The sequence below is a fragment of the Dermacentor silvarum genome, chromosome 3 (genome assembly GCF_013339745.2).
Source record: "Dermacentor silvarum isolate Dsil-2018 chromosome 3, BIME_Dsil_1.4, whole genome shotgun sequence".
NCBI classification, from domain to species: Eukaryota; Metazoa; Arthropoda; class Arachnida; order Ixodida; family Ixodidae; genus Dermacentor; species Dermacentor silvarum.
The window spans coordinates 153,825,933-153,847,780 of record NC_051156.1 but is presented as its reverse complement, the minus strand read 5'-3'; the positions used below and the strand labels follow the sequence as shown (position 1 = coordinate 153,847,780).

At 48.4% G+C, this 21,848-nt stretch overlaps 1 protein-coding gene across 1 annotated transcript in view; it reads left to right on the top strand.

Annotated features, from left to right (window-relative positions):
• The window catches only part of LOC125944015 (uncharacterized), a 175,713-nt gene extending 154,789 nt beyond the window's left edge, over positions 1-20,924 (top strand). The window contains exon 4 of the mRNA XM_049663744.1: positions 20,805-20,924. Within this exon, the coding sequence (XP_049519701.1) occupies positions 20,805-20,915 (111 nt within the window). The 3' untranslated portion in view covers positions 20,916-20,924. The remainder of the gene's footprint in view (positions 1-20,804) is intronic.
• Positions 20,925-21,848: the final 924 nt, after the last annotated feature.

The following is a 21,848-nucleotide window of genomic DNA, read 5'->3' as shown; positions in this document are numbered from 1 at the left end:
CGTTTTCTGACGACGCATGTGAATGTATTTACGAACGGACTGTAGAACATGCGTGTCAGGAAAAGGAATGCCGTTAACGAGCACTCCATTTTCGAAGCATATTCTGACGGCTTCTACTAGTGAAATACAGAAATGCGTGTCTTGTGCTGAGCGATAACATTGTGACAGAGCTTGGCTCGTGAAAAACATTCACCGAGAACAAAAAAAATAAAAAAATTACACGATTGCCAATATTGGGAATGTTATAGTTATTATGGGGACATTCGATGCTTATAATAAAAGGTGTTTCGTTGTTTGTTCGATGCTAGTTAGCATCATTTTTCATTCAGATTTGTCGCTTGTTATCGTTGCACATTGCTGTTTATTAAATCCAATAATACATTTTTTTAACAATTTACTAACATGCTTCTGATGCCCGCCATCTTATATTGTTACGGTGATAACGCATATGTACATCTACCAAATACATACAAGGTTAAAACAGCCACAAGCTGTCGCGATGGATGCAAGGATCTCTCTCGCTTGCCTTTGGGGAATTTTTGTAAAGCGACGCCTTCTATGTCTCACTGATTCGTCCGTGAGTGCCCAAAACGCACTGCAGGAAAGCCATCTTACACAATGGAACTATCTGCGCATCTGCGCACACAATAATAGTACGGCGAACGACATACGTATCGTAGAACAGTAAACTGTACAGTTGCAATTGTACCGATAAGAACGATGGGAACTGCAACGCCACGCTACCCAGACGAACTGTATACATCTGAATTGCATTACGGGCCTCACGCAATGTATTCCCGGCCATCACCATGGGTAGGCCATGTGTGCAGCGCATGGCAGAAAAGGCTGCCATATACGGGAACGTAAGCGCATGCGCGATCGTGCCCGTAAGGCCGATCCCGTGTACCGGCAACGGCAGAGCCTATGACCGTCTACGACAGCGATCATAAGCCAATACTGTGCAAATGTAGAGTCATCCTCTCAGTGAACGTGTGAGTGTGTGCGTGTAATCAACGGCTACATGATCAATCATAATGTCTTCTTATTATATGAATAATCATAATAATCTGGCCCCTCGGTTCCTTTTCTTCTCGTTCATTACATAACGAGGGCTCGAATCCGGCGACATTGATGCCTTCTGGTAGCATATGAGGGTTTATTAACCACTTGCCATCACCCAAAAAGATCACGTGCTCATGACGCCTGCGGCAGAAAGGATGCCGCCATGGTTTGTTAGTGGTGGCGCTCGCTAACACTCCCAGGGTTAGTTCTTGCTGTAAAACATAAATACCCCAAAAAGTGGATGGGAAAACGGCTCCGCGGTAGCTCAATCGTAAGGGCATTGCACGCGTAATGCGAAGACGTGGGATCGTTCCCCACCTGTGGACAGTTGCTTTTTCATCCATTTTCATTGCCATTAATTTATAATTTCTTTGATGCAGATAGTAAGTACAAGTAATTTCCCCTATATTGTCCTTGGTGACATTTTTTGTTGGGTTCTTATGCTATGAATAATAATAATCGGTCCCCTCGGTTCCCTTTCTTCTCGTCCATAAAGGCTACGCAACTTAAGGAAGTGCCGCTTCATTGAACTTCAACATTCAAAAACTACAATAATAAACAAGCAATCAAATCACATATACATTGCTTCGGGTCGCTCAGCTTTTTTTGAGTTCGTTGCGTGGTCATTGGCTTTGGACTCTGAATTTGAATCAGGTTGCATGGGAGAAAGCTTCGCGTTCAACCATCTTTCTTTAAGAAAGGACTTTGATTTTTTTTAGGTTGCCGTAGTCCGACCGACAGTAACAGCCCTGTCTCCCGGCTCTGTCCACCGGGGTGAGAGTACCAACGCGATACTTGTCAGGACACAAGACAGTTGGCCGTGACGTATGGCCTAAACCTCAGGACGTGTACGATAGCAGAGGGCGGTAGCGTAGATAACGCTGGATCGGCGACTGGTTCAATTTCCCATGTAACGTTGGTGACTTCGTGTAGCACCCTGTAGGCACCATTATTGTGAGATAAACGCTTTTGGGAGAGACGGATACGGCGAGATGGGGACCACAGCAGCGCGAAGGAACCTCGGTGTTAGCGGAGGTCTCTGTGGCGGCGGTTATACAGAACTTTTTCAGCGGAGCTGTTCTACCCTAGGTTCTGGCGGTTTGTGTGTGTTGGCCAAAAAAAAAATGGCGGCCACTCCAGAGCTCAAGACAGGCCGATCCCGGTGATAAAAACGGGGGTAAAAGAATACCGCCGGGTATGTCCCAGCTGCGTTTAATCGCGAGAAGTGTCAAAATGTATTGTGAGAAAAAACATATCATAATAAAAACAGCGAAACCGGAATAGACACTGTTTAGTATGGATTGTGGTTTGATGTGACGGGCTCTATAGGCAAACCACGTAACCTTAGCTCAGTTCCCTTCCACCCGTGCAATGAGTAGGCCGCGTGCGGTGAGGACTGCGGAAGAACAGCACGCCTACGAGAAACACAGTCGTGAACAGGAACGGGAATATGTGCAGCGAAGGCGGCCGTTACGTGATACAGACGAAGCTCGTACAGCAAACGCTGAACTTATGCGTCCTTGGTTGAATCACGCCTACCGATTCCACTCACATCGTAATTGTGGATGATTTCCTCATAGACGTGTCTCGGCCAGACAGACAGTGGCTCGTGGTGATTCTCTTGGAAAGGTTCGCCATTCATTGTTACACAAACATCAGTGTGCCCACGGCGCGTCATCGGTCATGTATAGACCTCACATACAGCTCCGCTTGTCCTCCACCTTCCCAGAGTGGAATGGCTCTGAATTTCTTTTACAAGCTTTGGATACTGTGATTCACGGTCACTGTGGACACTGTGACGCTGTGGGCACTGTGATTCACGGCCATCTTGTGGGTCGGTGTCGGCTCTCGCTATCGCATCGCGAACATACGTAGTGCGTGAGTTTAGTGCAGCTGGAAGTATCTAGAGGCAGAGAAGGCTCACGGCCACGATCTGTAAGCGAAAGTAACAGGTGGCAAAGTAGCGTCCCAATCGCGGTGTTGGTCGGAACGTGCGTCGATATTAGGAATATGTCAATAAATTGCAGCGTGCCTTTTGCGAAGACAAAACATCACACACGGTTGCGACTTGGAGATTTTGCGCTTACAAATACCTAAATCTGCGTGTTCGTACATCTCAGAATATTTGATGCAGGTTTGCATGTACTCGGTATGGATGACAAAAAAATCAAACGGATAAAAGCGGAAGCGCAAGGAACGAGCGTCGAGGTGCCTGCCAACATGCCGCGCACTCTGTAGCGAAGCCACTGGCAGAGATTGTTGTGTGAGCGCCTTCTGCAGCTGCACAACACTTCACTTCAGTATCGCGTCAAGACATCGGTTGCCCTCTTAATGTACCCGGGAGTTCATTTTTGCCTGCTTCCGATAAATCTTGCCCATGCGCCACGCGGACAAACATAACTATCTGCAACGTGTCATGCACCGTGGGACGGCAAAAGTGGACTGCGAGAAACCTACCAGCGAACAGTTGCAACACTTGTTTATTTATTTATTCAAACCGACACTGAACACGTAGGAAATCAAATTGCGCTGAACCCGAACCAAAACGTTTTTTTTTTTCGGCTTCCTGGTTACGACACGGCAGAACGTGTAACACATGAAATTTGGCACAATGATAGCATGGACGGCTTGAAAATGACAAACTTTGAAATGTAGAAAGAGTGTCTGCAAGCTCTATGCCGCATGTATTGAGTATCGCCTTGAATCTTATTGTGTGACCAACTGCCCCTTTGTCTTTTGAACAGAACCCGACATAATAAAAAACCGCATTGCATTCGTAGATGGGTTAAAGTTGAGTTATATGCTTTTTGCGATTTCTCAATGTGGCATTTGTGGGTTGCATGAAATATGTTACATACTTGAAAGTACAACATTCATCATTTTGGAATCGGGAATAAACCATGAAGGCACCCAATTGAGCGCTGAAATGGGTGTCATGGCCATTCGGAGCATTGCGTAAACGCTTGTAAGCCACATCAATCAGAAATCCAGTGCATTTCTGAATTTCTCCAAATTTATTCATTTTCTAAATTTAACATTGACTTCAGTCTGAAAAGCGCTGTTACTTTAACAAAATTTCTTATGACCGAGTTCAGCACACACCGATATTGGATTTTGCACCAGAGGGTATGACGTCGCTCGCTCAAGTACGTTTCTTGGGTAATGCCCCGTAGTCGGAAAACGTTATTTATTTTAAACAATAACATGCTCCTCTTTTTAAGCCTATGTTCTAGTCGAACAGCTTGGGATGTCACACCGATCGATGGAGACAGAGATCGCGGAGTTTGGTCGACTATCTGTGTTGAAACGTGACCTTGCCAAATAACAGTGCCGGAACAAGGAGAGCGAACACCGACGAGCCTCTCACTACCTGTACACCACCATCTGCAACATGCTCGCCGTGTTCATATAAAAAAAAACGGCAATGCTCGCACTAGGCCGCGCAAAGCTCGAGACACAACGAAGCTGACTGATCGATTGAGTCATAACCTAAGAGCTACCTGGCATAACCAAGCTCAACTCAGGCATAGCCGAAGCCGAACCTAGCTGCTACCAAGTTCAACCTAGATACAACCAAGTTCCAACCTCGACATAGCCAAGTTAAACCTAGCTACTACCAGGAGACGCAATCGATCGGACAGCTTCGCTGTGTTTCAAGCTTTGCGCGGCCTAATTCTCGTCGTCTCTTGTTCTCCCTTTCCCTGGCCGCGTATTCTTGGTCTGCTCGTCGCCGCCGTTGTCGTTCTCAACAGCGGCAAGCCTTGCTTCAGGATCCACGGATTCTTCTTCGGGAGTACGTACGTTCATTCGGCGTCCCATGGCTAGAGTGTACTGGAATATGGTCGAGTGGGACGAGCGGCTGGGGCGGCGCATGCTATGCCAACGTTACTGGATTGCTATGCAGTGAGGCGCTCGACGTGGAAAAATACTGGGGCGGCGCTGCGGTCAAAGTGGATTGGGCCGCGTCAAGGTCGCGCTGTTGGAAGCTGCTGGCGATACTGCTCGGCATTGTCATTCATACAACTTCGCGCGCTGGTATTTGTGTTCAGACCAATCAAATGGGGTTCATAATTGCATATGACATGTATTTATGCCTTAAGAATAAATTCCTTTTCTTTCTCTTATTTATTTATTTTTATTATATTCTAATGCCGCTCGGTGATTGTGCGTGCATTGCGGCCGCAGTGTCGGCTTTCATTCTACTATGTTATTGTACGGTTCCCTTTGGAGAGGGGAGCCGCCAGGGGGTGCGAAGTAGTACGAACACGCTCACTTCGCGCTCTGCATCTTCATGATTTTTCAGTGATTTTTCGCTTGAAAACGCCCGAAAACACTACTATCAGCTTCACGAAGTTCCGAGGAACACCTGGACGCCACCCAAGTGCATCTACGACTACTTGGAGGGACAGGAGGATTCCACAAAGCTCGCCACCACGGGGAACGCTAACCCAACGCCAACTCGGTGAGCCGTCGGCAGCTGCACCGACGCCGGGATTCCCGCGTCGCAGCTGCGCCTAGCCATGGCTCTCGACGCGGAAACTAATCAAGAATCCCACCAGCTTCAGCAGGATGGGACAGCAGACGACCAAATGGACGAAACTCAAGACCACTCTGACTTGGTGAGTCGATACGCTAACATCTCCCACTCGCGTGAGGAAGAAAACGCTAACTGGCAGGCAGTGAAATCCGCCAAACAACGTAAACAAGAGGCTTTGGAGCGGAAGCGCGGCAACGCAGAGCCCCGAAACCAATTTCAAACGAGCACGTCAACCTATAAGAAATTGCCTAAACTACCGCCAATGCCTAAGGACGATTACAAAATCGTCATTCGCCAAAACCAAGGCCTCCCACTAAGAAATATTCTCACTCCCACGCTTGCGCAACCAATCATAGATGCATGCCAAGCTGCCTTCAAGGATGACCAATTCATCCTTAGAATTAATCCGGGATCAAACATTGCGATCCTATCGACCAAATATGAGGCAGTTGCGGACAAAGCACGCCTCATACGCACGCTCGTATTGAACGGCAGGGCCGACGCCGTCCGTGCCTACGCCGCAAACGGAGACGACACTCTAAGAGGGGTCATCCACGGTGTACCGATGAACACCTCGACCGACACTCTCATGGCCCACCTCCGTGTGAGAACGCAAGGGGTAGAGATCATCACTGCTCGAATGATCGGCACAACCAAAAGTGCAGCTATCACCTTTTTTGGTCCCACACTATACCTCGAGCCGTGTACTATTATGGAGGGGAGCTCCGTTGCTACCCAAACAGACCCACAATTCAAGTTTGCAAGGTTTGCCGAGAGAAAGGACACCGCACAGATGTCTGCCCGCATCCGGACCGCCCTATTTGCTGGCTGTGTGGACTAACAGATCCAATAGATGGACATCCGTGTGCTATTAGTTGCGCCTCGTGCGGGGAGGCTCATCCCACAGGGGACCCAACTTGCAAAAAGAGACTTAATCAGCAAAACCTAAACAGCCACAACTGGAGGCCAACCACACCCATAAGATCCCCTGGAACAACAACAACCACACACAGAGGACGAAGAACATCCGCTGGCTCTCTTCCGAAGAGGAAGAAGAAGCCTACAAATCGGGCGACGACAAGCGCCGCTCCCGGTCGCGCTCGCCGTCCCTGAACCGACGACCACGAACGCCACCAAGGAAACGCCACCAAACACCGACTCTGCAGAAGAACCACCACAACATTTCGCCAGCAGGAGGTGGCAGAAGCATCGACGGGAAAAATGGACACATCCAACAGACATCATCGGCCAAGGTAAGCTGGGCGGAGGTCGTGGCTCCCAAAGCTGCACATACAACACCCATTACACAAAACGTAGAATATCAAAGAGTAATCACAGAAAACAAACAACTGAAACAACGCCTAGACAGATATGAGAGCAAAATAGCCTGGCTCGAAAAACAGCTGTCCCAACTTATGGGAACCACAAGACCAGCAGTACAGTCTACACAACAGCAAATAGTCAGCCCAAAGTAAAAGCCACAAGAGAACGGGCACGCACAACCGCAACCTACACCAGACCGCGATCCTGTAGTTCACACAGATATACAACAACCTGAAGCAAACCTCACGATACAACAACTGCAGCTAATGCAACAACAAATAGAGCAGCAAACTAAAATACAAATGCAGCAGTTTTTGGTAGAACTTCAGGAACTAAAGCGTTACGTTCATGAAACCCTTAACAAAGAATCGAAGCGTAGACGTAAGCATACCATAGAGAGATCGCAGGAGTCCGATGACAAAAACATGCTTACCTCGGACGCTGAAAGCACAACCACCACCTCGCATCATGGCAAATAGGCGACCCAGAACAAAAGAGAATCTCACAATATGGTCCTGGAACTGTCGTTCCTTGCACAACAAACATGCTACACTCACACTATACATACAGGCGGCGCTGATCCCTCCAGACATAATCTGCCTGCAAGAAGTGGGAGCTAGGCCCAAGGCGATTACGGGCTACAGACTGCACATAGAGCCTAACCACCCAAAGGTAGCGACACTCGTCAGGAAGGAATTCGCAGCGACACTCGCAACTGTACCGCACGAAGACACTCCACACCACATCGTCACGCTCTGGCCAGCCAAGAAGGGACGTCCGAAGCAGGTAATATGCAACCTATATAGTCCCCCACATGACCGGAAAGCGGAGTTTGGCCACATCTTCCAACATCTGAACACCACGCTTGAACCACGCGACCGCCTAATCATCACAGGGGATTTCAACGCATGGCACACGACATGGGGATACGCCAAAGACAGACCCAAAGGTACGAGACTACTAGAGGCGATACAGCGATATGACTACATACTCCTCGCGACACCGGGAAGGCCGACCCGAATCGGAAACAGCGTAAACAGCGACACCACACCCGACCTTGCCATCACCAACATTGCTAGGGCCATGCGCTGGAACGTGTTGGATGACACCTTGGGCAGCGATCATAATATAGTGGAAATAACCTATGAAACAGCTCAACTATGACGCCCCCTCGGAAAAGCCAAAATCGCAAACTGGACTAAGTATCGAGAGCAACAAGAAGTAGGAAATGGGCCCAAACCAGGAACCATAGCTGATTGGACTCACTACATTAAGGGCTTCTATGATAAAAACACTAAAATATATCAGACTACGGCAGACACCCCCGCCATCGACAATCACTTGACACACCTTTGTGAAGCTCGTCGAGGACTCACCAAACGGTGGCGCCGACAGAAACTAAACAGAAAACTGAGACTCCGAATAGCGGAAATCACAGAGAAGGCGAACGCATACGCGAAAGAACTCTACCATAACAATTGGCGCACATTCTGTGACTCCCTAAGATGCACATTAAGCACGAAAAAGACATGGAACATCCTACGGAGTCTTTTGGACCCCTCAACCACAAGAACCGAAACAAATGCTACACTCCAAAGGTTAGCAGGGGAATTTCAAGGGGACCATGATCAGTTAAAACAAGAGCTGAAACAACGGTACACAGTAGAACGCAAGCGGGACGGAAATTCAATAACTAGTCAAGAATACAAAGAAACACCCAACCACGAGCTGGACGCACCCATCACCTTCGCAGAGGTGTATGCAGCGGCGCAAAGCTTCAAAAAGAATACAGCACCCGGATTGGATGGTATTACAAACGCCATGATACGGAATCTTAGCACTGACACATTACAAGCCATCACGGACCACTTCAATCAAGAAATATGGACACCGGGTGGGAAACTACCCACTGAGTGGACAATGGCCCAGATCGTAGTAATACCGAAACCAGGAAAGCGGAGAAGCCTTGACCAGCTGCGACCAATATCACTAACATGCTGTATGAGCAAAATGTTTGAAAAAGTCATACTCACTCGCCTCGAACAATACACAGAAGAACAGGGGCTCCTACCAACATCTATGTACGGATTCAGGCGAGGGATGTCTGCCCAGGACATATTCTTGTTGCTCAAAGAGGAGGTGCTCAACCCACCTCCAGGTAGCCTCAACAACTTACTCCTTGCCCTCGACATCGAAAAGCCTTCGACAACATCGCGCACTCTGCCATACTAGACGGCCTCACAGCCATTGTATGCGGTGAACGCATATTCCATTATGCCTCTACATTCCTTGGCAATCGCAAGGCACAGATTGGCATGGCCGGAACCAGCTCACCACCATACGTACTTCCACTGAAAGGCACGCCCCAGGGTTCCATCCTGTCCCCATTCCTGTTTAACATCGGGCTCCGGAAGCTAGTCCTACAACTCGAGGATATACCGAATCTGGGCTGTGCCTTTTACGCGGACGACATTACACTATGGGCAGCAAAGGGCTCCTATGGAGAACGGCAAGATGTCCTGCAAAACGCTATAGACAAGATTCAAAGCTACCTTCAGGCGGCAGGTATGACCTGCGCCCCAAACAAATCGGAACACCTGCAGATAAGACCACCGCGCACCCAGTCCAACCGTGCACCCCCACTTCACCGGACGATTGCCGGACAATGCATCAACAGAACCCCGATAGCACGAATCCTGGGCATGCACATATAAGAAAATAACAGCGTAAACACGGCAATAGACAAATTCAAAGACACCGTAAAAAGTATTACAACCCTCATAGCTAGAATAGCAAGAAGTAAAGATGGGATGACAGAAGGCGAGACATTACGCCTCGTACAGGCCTTCGTCCTCACCCGAATCACCTTCGCTCTGCCCTTCCAAGCTACACGCAAGACCGAAATAGAAAACATCGACAAGCTCATAAGAATCGCATACAAAGCTGCACTCCAACTTCCGAATTGCACGAGCACAGACAGGCTCATGTCGATAGGCATAAATAACACATATGAAGAACTGGCAGCCGCAACGCTAATCGCACAAAGAGAACGACTCAACACCACACACCAGGGCAGAAAACTACTGCAAAGACTCGGATACCCGCTCACCCCCCAATACTGCGGAGACGACACAGTCATCGTACTGATGCACCTACGGGCTCGCATCATCGTGGAACCGGTCCCCAAGAACATGCATCCGCTATACAACCAATAGCGCCGGCAAGCACGAGCACGAAAACTCCTCCAGAGAAGGAACGATCCTGATACTTACTTCACCGACGCTAGCCTTTACTCCACAACACCACAAGGCCCCAGAAAACCGTTATACGCAACGGCAGTAGCTAACCAAAAGAAAGTGGTGGCCTGCGCATCTATACGCACCAGATCAAGCGCCACCGCAGAGGCAGCAGTCATAGCCCTCGCAATCAAAGAAGCAGAACGAAGAGGTCGCTCCGCATATATCCTGACGGATTCACAGGCCGCCTGTCGGTTATATATTAGAGGCACACTTCCCAGGTGCGTCACCGATATCCTGGGCCCCACGCTGACTGAGGACCATGGGATCGTCTGGTGCCCAGGGAACACAGGCCTCCAAGGCAACGAGGAGGCCGACTGTGTAGCTCGCGGACTTGCTGGCTGAGCCACAGAAGACTCTTCGAGGCCCCTCACAATCCACCATGAAGATCCCATCACGAGCAGGCAGATTTTGGAGGACCAACGCCTGACCAGACGAAAGTACGCTCCTCCACATCCCAAGTTAAGCAGCCAACAAGCCAGGGACTGGCACCGCCTTCAAACCAACACTTACCCGCACATATCAAGGTTGGACGCAATGTTTCCAGAGGTATACACAACCAGTTAGAGCACTGCATGGGCCGATTTTTGCAGCCCGGGCCCGGCCTGGGCCCGTTTTTACATTGGGCGGCCCGCCCGAGCCCGATCAAAACTTTTATGGCGAGACCCGGGCCCGGCCCGGGCCCGGAAATAATCTACGTTACCCGCCCGGCCCGGCCCGCCACCCCTTTACCTTAAGCCCGAGCCCGGCCTGAGCCCGACTCGAAACCGGCCCGAACCCGGCCCGAGACCGAAAAATACATGTTTTTCAGAGTTGAGAAGCCCGAGAATACCTCGCAGACAGCCCGAGCCCGGCCCGGGCCCGCGTCAAAAAACTCCTCTACCCGGCCCGGGCTTTCGGGTAAGCCCGAGCCCGTGCAGTGCTCTACAACCAGTGTATGCCCCTGGTGCAACGACCACACAGCCACACTGACACACATTACATACCAGTGCACAGAACGCCCAGCCGAGGCAGTATCCAGGCTGGTGAGCTCATCACAGACACTCACAACGTGGTCTTGGGAGGCACGACTTTCCGAGCTGGCACTGGGAAGCCAACTGGCGACCCTGGACCAGGCCCGGCGAGCCGCCGCGGCCAGTGGGGCTCTACAAGAGGGCTCCACCCGAGAATAACCACACCAACCACTCTTCGTACAATAAAGTTTATTCTCTCTCTCTCTCTCCCTTTGGAGAAAAAACACTTTTCTAGTTCTTCAAGCAGCATTTATCTCTCGTGTGTATTGTTACGCATATAGTTTTCTATCAGTAGGTCTTGCGAAACGCAGACGAAGCAACATATGTAACCTTCCTGCTTGCCGCTTCAAACAAGTAAAGCATATCTGCCCCATCCGGCGCATTGTACTTAAATTTACGGGAAGCATTTTATATAGATAAAAAAAGAGTAAACTGCGGTGCAACATTCCATTCAAGTTTCCGCCTTTCTCGCGTAACAGAATGCGGAGTAATTGGTGGGGTTACTTATTGCAGTCGGACCTCGAGCGCCGAAAACGGTTTTATAGTTAGCCATTCTATATGCTAATATTTGGCCGTAAGCCATACGTGGAATTTTTTTTTTTCAGTCGATACTTCAAAAAAGAAAAAAGAAAAAAGAAAAAGAAAGAAAGCCTGCGTGGTAGCGTAATTAGTGGTTATATAGTGGATACGGCATTGCGCTGTTAAATTGGAGCTTGTGGGTTCAATCAAGGTCGCGGAATTCGATGGGAACGAAATGAAAAAAGGCTCTTGAACTTCTTTTTAGGTGTACGTTAAAGAACCCCAGCTGGTGAAAACCAAACCGGGTGCCTCATAATCATATTGTGGTTTTGACACGTAAAGCCGAAGAATTTGTTTAAATTAAAAAGAAAACAGCAGGTGGCTGCGTGCTTCGGCTTTTTTCTCGGGGTGTAAACAACATAAATTATTCTCGAGTCTGATTTCCGAGAAAAACATGTTACGCTTATCCTATATTTCATGCATAAATGTAATGCCGCTCCCAAATGTATGACCACTCAACTCTGCAGCTTATAAACGGCTGCGTTCAGTTATCCGGTGCACTCTCATAACGACCATAATGAAACAGTTATACACTACACGCAAAATACACGCAGAGATATGTGCAGATCTGTTGCGTTCGTTGAAGAAGATAAGTGTACGTACCACATGGGGCACCCAGTTTTAATGGGTTGCAAACATGGTGAGACTGTCAAACAAAGTTTTCCGTGTCTGAATCAAGTTAGCAGATTTACAGGCTGCCCCAAAACGCGGCGTTTATGTTGAATGAGAGCTAGGAACTTGTTAAACAGGACTTATTAACACCCGTCCGTTAATTATCTGAGGAACTGCGCCTCTGCGCAACAGCCACGACTCTCCGGCAGCAAAATCATTCGGAATAACAGTACTCACTTGCATGCAGTCACTCACCTTTGAGATTGTAATAGTGCTGTCATGCGCTACATTCGAACGGAAATGACTTTTCGGCGTCGTACAGTATATCAGTGACACGTGCGCGCGCATACACACACACACACACACACACACACACACACCACACACACACACACACACACACACACACACACACACACACACACACACACACACACACACACACACACATATATATATATATATATATATATATATATATATATATATACTATTATATATATATATATATACATACATACAGGGTGTTTCATTTTAGCTGCACCAAATTTTAAAAAATTGCCTATGGCAGATAGCACAATTCTAATCCTTGATCTAAACTACTCGATGAGGCGGCCATTACTTCCACGAGAAATCAAAACGCCTAATTGAGTATTTAGCATAATTACGCTAGTTAACGTTTTCAATTAATGATTTTACGGCACATCTTTCAATCTATGAACTATAGCCGCTGAGTTCGCAAGGCGTATCCGCTTGGAACGAATTCTCAGGACTGAACCAGTTTCGAGATAATAATTTTTAACGTGTCCGACGAAATGTATGGGCGTTTCAGTTAACTTTTTAAGCAAAACGCTGTTTTATGCATTGAAGCACAAAGTCAACTGGAACGCCCATGCATTTCGTCGGTCACTTTGAAAATTAATATCTCGAAACTGATTCAGTCCTGAGAGTTCGTTCCAAGTGGATACGCCTTGCGAACTCAGCAGCTGTAATTCGTAGATTGAAAGATGTGCCATAAAATCATAAATGAAAAAGTTGATTAGCATAATTATGCTAATTACTGAATTAGGCGTTTTGATTTCTCGTGGAAGTAATGGCCGCCTCATCGCGTAGTTTAGATCAAGGATTATAATTGTGCTATCTGCCACAGGCTATTTTCAAAGATTTGGTGCAGATAAAATGAAACATCCTGTATATATGATGGTTTTGCCTGTAATGCATATTATTGCTGCGAATGAGAGTTTTATTTCCAGTATTCACTAATAAGTGTGTTTGTTATGCAAACACGTGCGATTATTCCGGTCGGGAGTTCTCACATTTTCAATTATTGCATTTAGAATATTTGTTTTTTCCATTACCTATATATATATCGTAAATGTATATGTCTATGTACCCTTTGATTTAATTACCTAGCACTACATTGGTCATTCTTCGCGCCACGCAGTTAATAAACCTGGTTTATTTCACTCTGATATTGTTTTCTTCGATCATTGTCCCTGATCAATATCGACCAACAAGAAGGGCGTTTAAAATGACACGATATCAATAATAAAATTTTCTTACGTAGCCTTCATGGTGCGGAGATACCAGTTACTTTTAGAGGACAGTGGTAAAATCAGCAGTTCACCTGGCTAAAACTACATTTCGCACCAGCCGCCAAGAGTCATAGGCGCACCGAAGCAACTAAACCATTAAAAAAATGTACTGCACAGAGGTTCTGCGAGAAAAACTGGGCGTCCGCCAGCGTCCGCGTAGCGAACGCGTGCTCGCTAGAAGACGACGCGCTTCACAACGACAGCAAAAGTTAAGGCGTCGTATTGTATAATCTATGCCTCAAATATACATGTTTGGCAAAATGGTGTAAACATAAATTTGCAGTTGAAATAAACCGCTATTTTAAGAGCGTACTATGCGCAATCGGTCTCGGCGCCCGCAGCGAAACTACGTTGAATATGCAGCGGAGCGCGTCTCCGCCCCAATCCAGTTAAAGCCCCTTGATGTTAGAAAGTAGCGACACTCTCCCCCCCGCGCGCGCTTTCCTCCTCAATTCTCCTCGGATTTCTCCCCCTCACCGGGCCGGCGCGGCGCTGAACCCTCCAGTGGCTCGCTGCAGCCGCATTAGAATCAATGCGCGCGCTTGTTTATTCGGCCCTTTCAAGCGTTGTATGGGAATTTATCCCTTGTGAAACTGTCATGACGAAAGTACGTTTCCGATAGAACGTCGTGACATTTTTTTTTGAGGACGCTTCGATAAATAGAAGCGGAAGCGCTCCGAAAAAATGAGTACCAAGCAGTGGCTGAGCTGTTTACCTCTACGTCGCCACTTGGATAGTCCGTAACGCGGAGGTGTATTGGGTGCACACAATATAAGCAGCGTAGAGTATAAACTAGAATTTGGTTCACAATATTCGCTCTTAAAATGCTCAGAGAAGGTAACCAAGAAGAAATGTGATAGTTTACTTAAAGTGAATTCGCCAAAATGAGTGGGCCAAAAGCCTTTGTACCAATGCCACTGTGCAAAATACGTGCTGTGTTTGCGAAACAGCCAACATAGAACTTTACACACGCGCCTGTATTCCGTCACTATGAAACGACGAGAAATTACATTCCATCACCTCTGGGAGTAACCTAAGTCTCTCTCTCTCAAAAAAAACAACAACAACAACAACAACAAAAGGCTGATTGCTTACACGGAAACTGCTAAGACTGGCACTTGATAATTAACTTACAGACTTCAAGATGGCAAGCTAATCAGAATTGAGGGAGATTATCAGAAGCGCGTGGCTTGTACTTAATGAGCATGCGCGAATAATACATAATACCACTTATCTACATATATATTGAGGTTCATGCCTTCGCAACATAAAGTACGTAAAGAAAAAGAAATGCTCGCAGTATTGAAACTTTGCAAAGATACAATAAGCACGCAATAAGAGTAAAATAGTTCCTTGGCTTCACAAGTATCAGGTGCAAGGATCACACGCGCACACACACACACACACGCGCGCGCGCACACACATACACGCACACACGCACGCACATACACAAACACGCACACACACACGCACACAACTACAAAATATGAGTTACAGGCATTAACTCACAAATTACATACATTTGAAAACTAACGCACGCGCGAAAACACAAAAAGCTTTGTCACGGGTCGAAGAGTCAACAAAAAATTGAGCCGACTCACTTTAAGAAAAAAACTATATGCACAGTTATCGGTGCTCTGTATTTAACTGAACGAAGAGTCCGGCTATGCGAAGAGCATTAAAATCTTCATGCAACTTCATCCACAAATATGAGGAAAGCTGCAACATTCGCCTCGCAAAGAACGGCGTGCTTAGAAGGGGCGAAATCCCTTCTCCAGATGTTATGGAGCCACTGCTTCCGACGCACGACATTCCGTTCACCTCGGGGGATATAAAATAAGGCTTGCCCTTTCTCTGACCTGCTGCTGCATTGAAACGCGCAGCAGCAAGGCATTTTCACTGAAAACGAAGCTCAGATTCCTACGAAAGGATGGAAAAACTTGGGAAACAAACGTTCGGAGCGGCAGGGCGACCACTACTTGGACTCCTCATGGCGAGCGGGAGAAACCAAAGGCGCGCGAAAGCAAGTTCCGCGCAGTTTTCGTGACGTCAGGGTCACCTGACCGGGTAGTCTCGCGCGCCGCAGCCATTCAGCTTGGCGGATGCGCTGCCTCCGCGAAAGAGGGGGAGAAAAGGAGGAGGTTGACCGCGCCGGCGAGGGTGTGGCGGCGTAGATCAAAGCGTGTCGCTACTTTCTAACATCAAGGGGCTTTAAATCCAGTTCGCTCGCAGCGCCCTCGCACTATTTTTACACACGCGGCGCCTCAGCGGCAGAGCGCCGTTCGGCCCACTCAACCATTGTCTAGTACCATGGCTGCATTGTCTCTACCATGGCTGCATCTACATGGCCGTTGCCCGCTGTCGGCGCAGCGCTACGGTGGCTAGACCCATCTAGCCACCGTAGCAGCGCATTACTCAGTGTCCCCGGCGGTAGGCGTGGCTTATCGCCAGCTGCGGCACGGCAGACCTCGGCTAGTGAAAGGAGCAAAGCGTGACGTCACAAAGGCTGCGGTGCGGCGGTAGCGCGGCGGAACTCGGTTGCGCGAGTGTCTCCGTCGCTGGGCGTGGCTTAGCGGAAGCAGCTGCGTGGTTGTCGCTACTCCTCATGCGCGGCTTGGCATGATGGCACGAGGTTATGCCAGGTGTTCTAGCAGCTGTGGCGTCGCTGGTTGCCATGGCTACGGCGCGGTCGGCTTTTCGTGAAACGCAGACTTTTTACGGTTGGCTTAATCAGTTTCGCTTAAAAAAATACACCGCATATCCACGGGGTGAATGATGATGAGTGGGCGAAGCTCCGGAGGGAATCATCGGTAAACCGTGAATCTTCCGTGTAATTCGCCAAGTCTCGCCGCACTAAATCGAACGATTGACTTCCACCAATGACACGCGCCATATGTGACGTCATTCCTATTTTAAACAGCGCCCTTCATTATAATTGCACCATCTCCCGCTTAAGGGGACGCTAGCAGAAACGCGTTAGAAACGTGCAGTACTCTCTAGTAAGGGGGTGAGGCCACAGCGTCTTACGCAGCCGTTTACACATGCCGGAACGTGCACCGCGTTTGCCGGACGCCATCACATGACTGCTGAGAGACGTATAACCCCCGTATTCATAAACGCTCCTCGACTTGAACTTGACTTACCACCGCCTTCAACGCGTTTCGAACGCGCTGCCCAAGGCGGTGGCAAGTCAAGTTCAAGTCGAGGAGCGTTTATGAATACGGGGGTAAGGTGGAGAGGCCACAGCGTCTTACACCAGCTTCTTACACGGGCCGTAACGCGCTAGCACAAACGCGTTAGAAACGCGCAGTCTTTCGTTAATGTTGGCTATTTATTGTCATCGTGGTGCGTGTGTCCATGTGCGCTTCGTGGCGTAGTGGTTAGCGCCGCGCGTTCGGAAGCGAGGGGTCCCTGGTTCGATTCCGCGCTACGGACACAACTTTCGGAAGTTTTTTTTTTTTTCATAAAAGTAGACGTGGCTACCTACTACTACTACATACAACAGAGGAGGGACAGACCCACACCCTAAGGAGCTTCGCCCCTAAAAACGATATCCGCGTACCTTCCACTTCTATGAAAAAGCTCCGCGAATAGGCTGCATGCATGAGTAGGCCCCGGCCTCGGGGGTTGCCAGTTTGTGTGAACTGAACTGAACTTTATTTGGTCCTAAAAAGAGCAAGTCACCCTTTAGGAGGGCTCGTCTGCGGGCCGCGTTCACGACGGCACCGGGAGGTGGAACTCGGCGGCCAGGTCGTGGGCTCTCTGAACAGCCCGAAGTTGGTCGTAGTCGTGGGGACTGGTGAGGAGAGCGGTCCATTCTTCTTCCGTGGCTGGAGACCCTGCAGCCGCGCGCAGGATGGGGCATTGCCACAGCATATACGGTAAATTACATCTCGGGAGCCCCCATCGAGGACAGCCCGGCTTTATTTCACTTATGAATCGTGAACAAAAGTTAGGTGAAGGGTAAGCGCCTGTTTGTAACAGTCGTAAAGTGAGAGTTTGCGGTCTCGTTAGATGAGGTAGAGGTAGAAGAATCTTACTGCGCTCTAGGCGGTAGTGATGACAAACTTCATTGTACGTTTGTGTGATTCAATTATTGCTATTGGAGCTGCTTAGCGTGGTCGTTGAATCGGGCGGCTGAGTCTGTGCGCATTTAGTAGAAAATGAAGCGCAGGGTGAGCAAACGGGGATATCGGATATTCTAATTGACATTATAGGACAAAAAAAATGTAGCTTGGCAGGTCATGTAATGCGTAGGATGGATAGCTGGTGAGCCATTAGAGTTGCAGAATGGATACTAAGAGAAGGAAGGTGCATACGAGGACGCCAGAAAATTAGGTGGGGTGATGAAGTTAGGAAATTTGCAGGCGCAAGTTGGAATCAGCTATAGCGCAAGACAAGCATAATTGGAGATCACAGGGAGAGGCCTTCACCCTGCAATAGACATAAATATAGGCTGATAATTATGATCATGATGACCTGCTGGTTGCCTTGGTGCGTTGCTTCCCACTTCAATTGCTGCTTCTGTGATCAGCCTAGTTACGGTTTCATTCATTACCTCTATGTTGTCTTTATCGTCCTGTTCTCAAGCTGCATATTTGTTTGCGACAACCAGGCTGAATTGGTCTGCTTTTACCCTTACTGCGTCTCGGATGGCCTGTCTTTTCTTGACTAATTTTACTCTTTCTCTCCTCAAATTGAGAGAAATCCTAGACATCACTAACCTATGGGCACTGCACTTTACCCTCCCTAACAATTCTACATCCTGCGCTATGATGGGATCGGCAGAGAGTATAAAACCTATTTGATTCCTTGTTTCCTCATTAGGGCTTTTCCAGGTCCACTTCCTGTTGCTGCGGTTCCTGAAGATGGTATTCATTACTCGGATCCTATTCCTTACCGCGAATTCTGCCAACATCTCTCCTCTAGCGTTCCTAGAATCGATGCCGTGGTTGCCAATTGCTTGCTCACCAGCCTGCTTTTTCCCCACTTTTGCATTGAAGTCGACCATGACTACAGTACACTAATGGCATCTTCGGCTGGTCGTGTTAGAGCGCTCTGGTGGTGCTACAAAGGTCTTGTAAAACGGTTACTAAGCGTTACCGTTTGTAGAAATGGGTCCCTCTGATGATAACGAAGCAGAATCATCACTTCCATACCCGGTTATTGTCGTAATACAGCTTTAAAGTCGTTTTTCACCACTTTTGTAGCACGGCCAGAGCGCTCTGAAACGACCACTCGAAGATGCCATAAGTTTACACCTTTGTCATTGCTGATTCAACATCTTCAAAAAAATCACAGCATATCCACGAGGTGAATGATGGTGAGGTGGGCGAAGCTCCGGAGGTTATGGGTGATACCGTTAATCCTCCGAGAAGTTCGCCCGATAAAATCATCATGCAAACACGTGAGGTACGGTGAAGAAAACTTTTATTGGGTTTTAAAGTTACCTTTATATATTACGCACTTGTGGTCGGAGAAGTGCACAGCTAGGGGTTCGAGTACCGGTTTAAGGGGAATGTTAGCAAACACGATGTCTATGCACGACCCCCGCACGGTAGTAGGTGCAAGGTGGTCTAGGGAGATGCACCTGAGCGAGAAATTCCCGCTCGAACCGCGCGTCGGCTCCTTGAATGTGAGACCGCTGCCGCCGCTTGGTCACTTCCCGCGCACGAGCACCATCCGGGTCTGCCCGGCGCCGCGCTTGCTTAGCCGCCGCTTTCCGCTCTCGCCTTTCGGGGTCCGCTGCTCGCAGTGCATGTTTCGCTGCGGCGTCATTGGCGCGCACCGTCTCGGGATCCGCCAGGCGCCGTGCTCGCTGAGCCGCCGCTTCCCGCTCTCGCATTCCGGGGTCCGCTGATCGCAGTGCACGTTTCGCCGCGGCGTCATTGGCGCGCACCGTTTCGGGATCTGCCAGGCGCCGCGCTCGCTTGGCGGCAGCTTCTCGAGCTCGCACCGCGGGATCCGGCCGACGACCACGAGCCGCAGCGGCCATCCGCGCCCGCCGCTGCGCATCGTCCATGCTCCACCAACGATCCGACACGTACGGCGACGATCCAAGAAATGAGAGAGGCGCTCGCTCCCCGCGCATCCCCGCGCAGCCCGCGCAGCAGCCAATCGGAGAGCAGCGGCACTTCCAGCGCCATCTAGTGTCGATTCACACAAGCGCCATATTGCACACAATTCTATTGGACCAACGCCATCTAGGAAATGGTGATGGTGAGAAATGGTGATGACGACACAGATTGTGCACAGCGCCATCTAGAATATTGTCCCTGAACTGCAGTTTGTATATGCTTCTATGAGACAGCGCCATCTATTGCATTATACGGGAGATACTGCCGTTTACTGCCGGGAGATACGCCGGACAACGGAGACGTGACAAGGTTAGACTAAGAGGAGCTACGCCCCTAAAAGCTGTTGTACTGTCTCATCATCCTGACTGGAGGTTGGGGCGTAATCTTGTACTACCTTCATTCTATACTTCCTATTCTGCTTTATTACAAGGACTGCTATCCTCTCATTAATACTGTAGAATTCATCAATATTTCCCATCATGTCATCATACTGCCTCATGTCCTAATGGATTAGAAATCCTACCGCGAGTTCTCTCATGTGGAAGACCTCTGTAGCAGAGGATTTGACCATTAGTCAGCACTGTATAAGCCTCACCAGTTCTTCTAACCTCAGTAAGGCCCATAATAGCCCAGTCAATGCCTAATAGTTCCTCAAACAGCCCTGCTAAGCGAGCCTCACTCTAGAGGGTGCACTGGTTGAACTTTGCCAGGTTCAGTTTCCAGTGGTGGCCTGTCCGGACCCAGAGATTCTTAGCACCCTCTGCCGCGTCGCAGGTCTGACCGCCGCCTTGGTCAGCTGCTCCACAGCCGCTGGGGACTGAAGGCCTTGGGTTAATTGTAGGAGTCATGAAGGAGATAGTGGCCGAATACTGCACCAGGGAGGGCACTTCCTGTTCTGGTGAGGGAGTATCTTTGTTGAAGCTTCATATACCTCTTTAGTAATTTGCTATCCCAAGCGATGCTTCGCCTTTCGGGCAAAACGGCGTCTTTTTTTCTCTTCACCTCTTTTCTGCTGTGTTAAATAGAAGGCCACACACGTGGTCATGCAGCCTGCCTTTACGCACAAACATTGCTCACTATTAGTACTATGTGACTTTCTTTACAGGCACCAATTTTATGCATTTCTTCAGGTAAATACACAGGGAATGCGACGGAGATCCGAATATTCGCACAGTGAATAGCGAGGGCGAGGACGGTACTTCATGAACATCAGTTGCGAGGCTTTCCCTGTAGCGGTAGCTATATTACGTATGTGCTACGTTGGTGAGAAACGAGAATTGCTTGTAGTTCTAAGACACTGGTTTGCATTTTATGCGTAGTAGCTTTGATAGCATAAAATAATATTGTGCTCATTGTACATGTTCGGTGTGAGGTCAGTCTTTGCCGAAAATTACCTCGTTCTGACATTTAGCTGAAGTGTGTTCTGAAATTAGAGTATGGTCATATATATTTCTAAATTTTAGTTTTTGGTTGTTTAATTGCTACCATGATTAATCAACAAATCTTTCAATAGTGTTGTTAAATATCACGGGATATTGGTGGTTAAATTGTTTTGGTTTATATTTTTTGGAGTTTGCAGGGTTGTTTGTGTGCCATATGAGTGCGCTTTGAATTCATGGCTTAATTTTCTCATAAAGGGCAATACAATAATAACTTATTCAGTAGTGTATTAGTGAAGGGTGGCTTGTAATGAAAATATGGCAAAATTACGTTTTAAAATTCTTCCACTCTGCGTAAATAAGTTACATGAACCC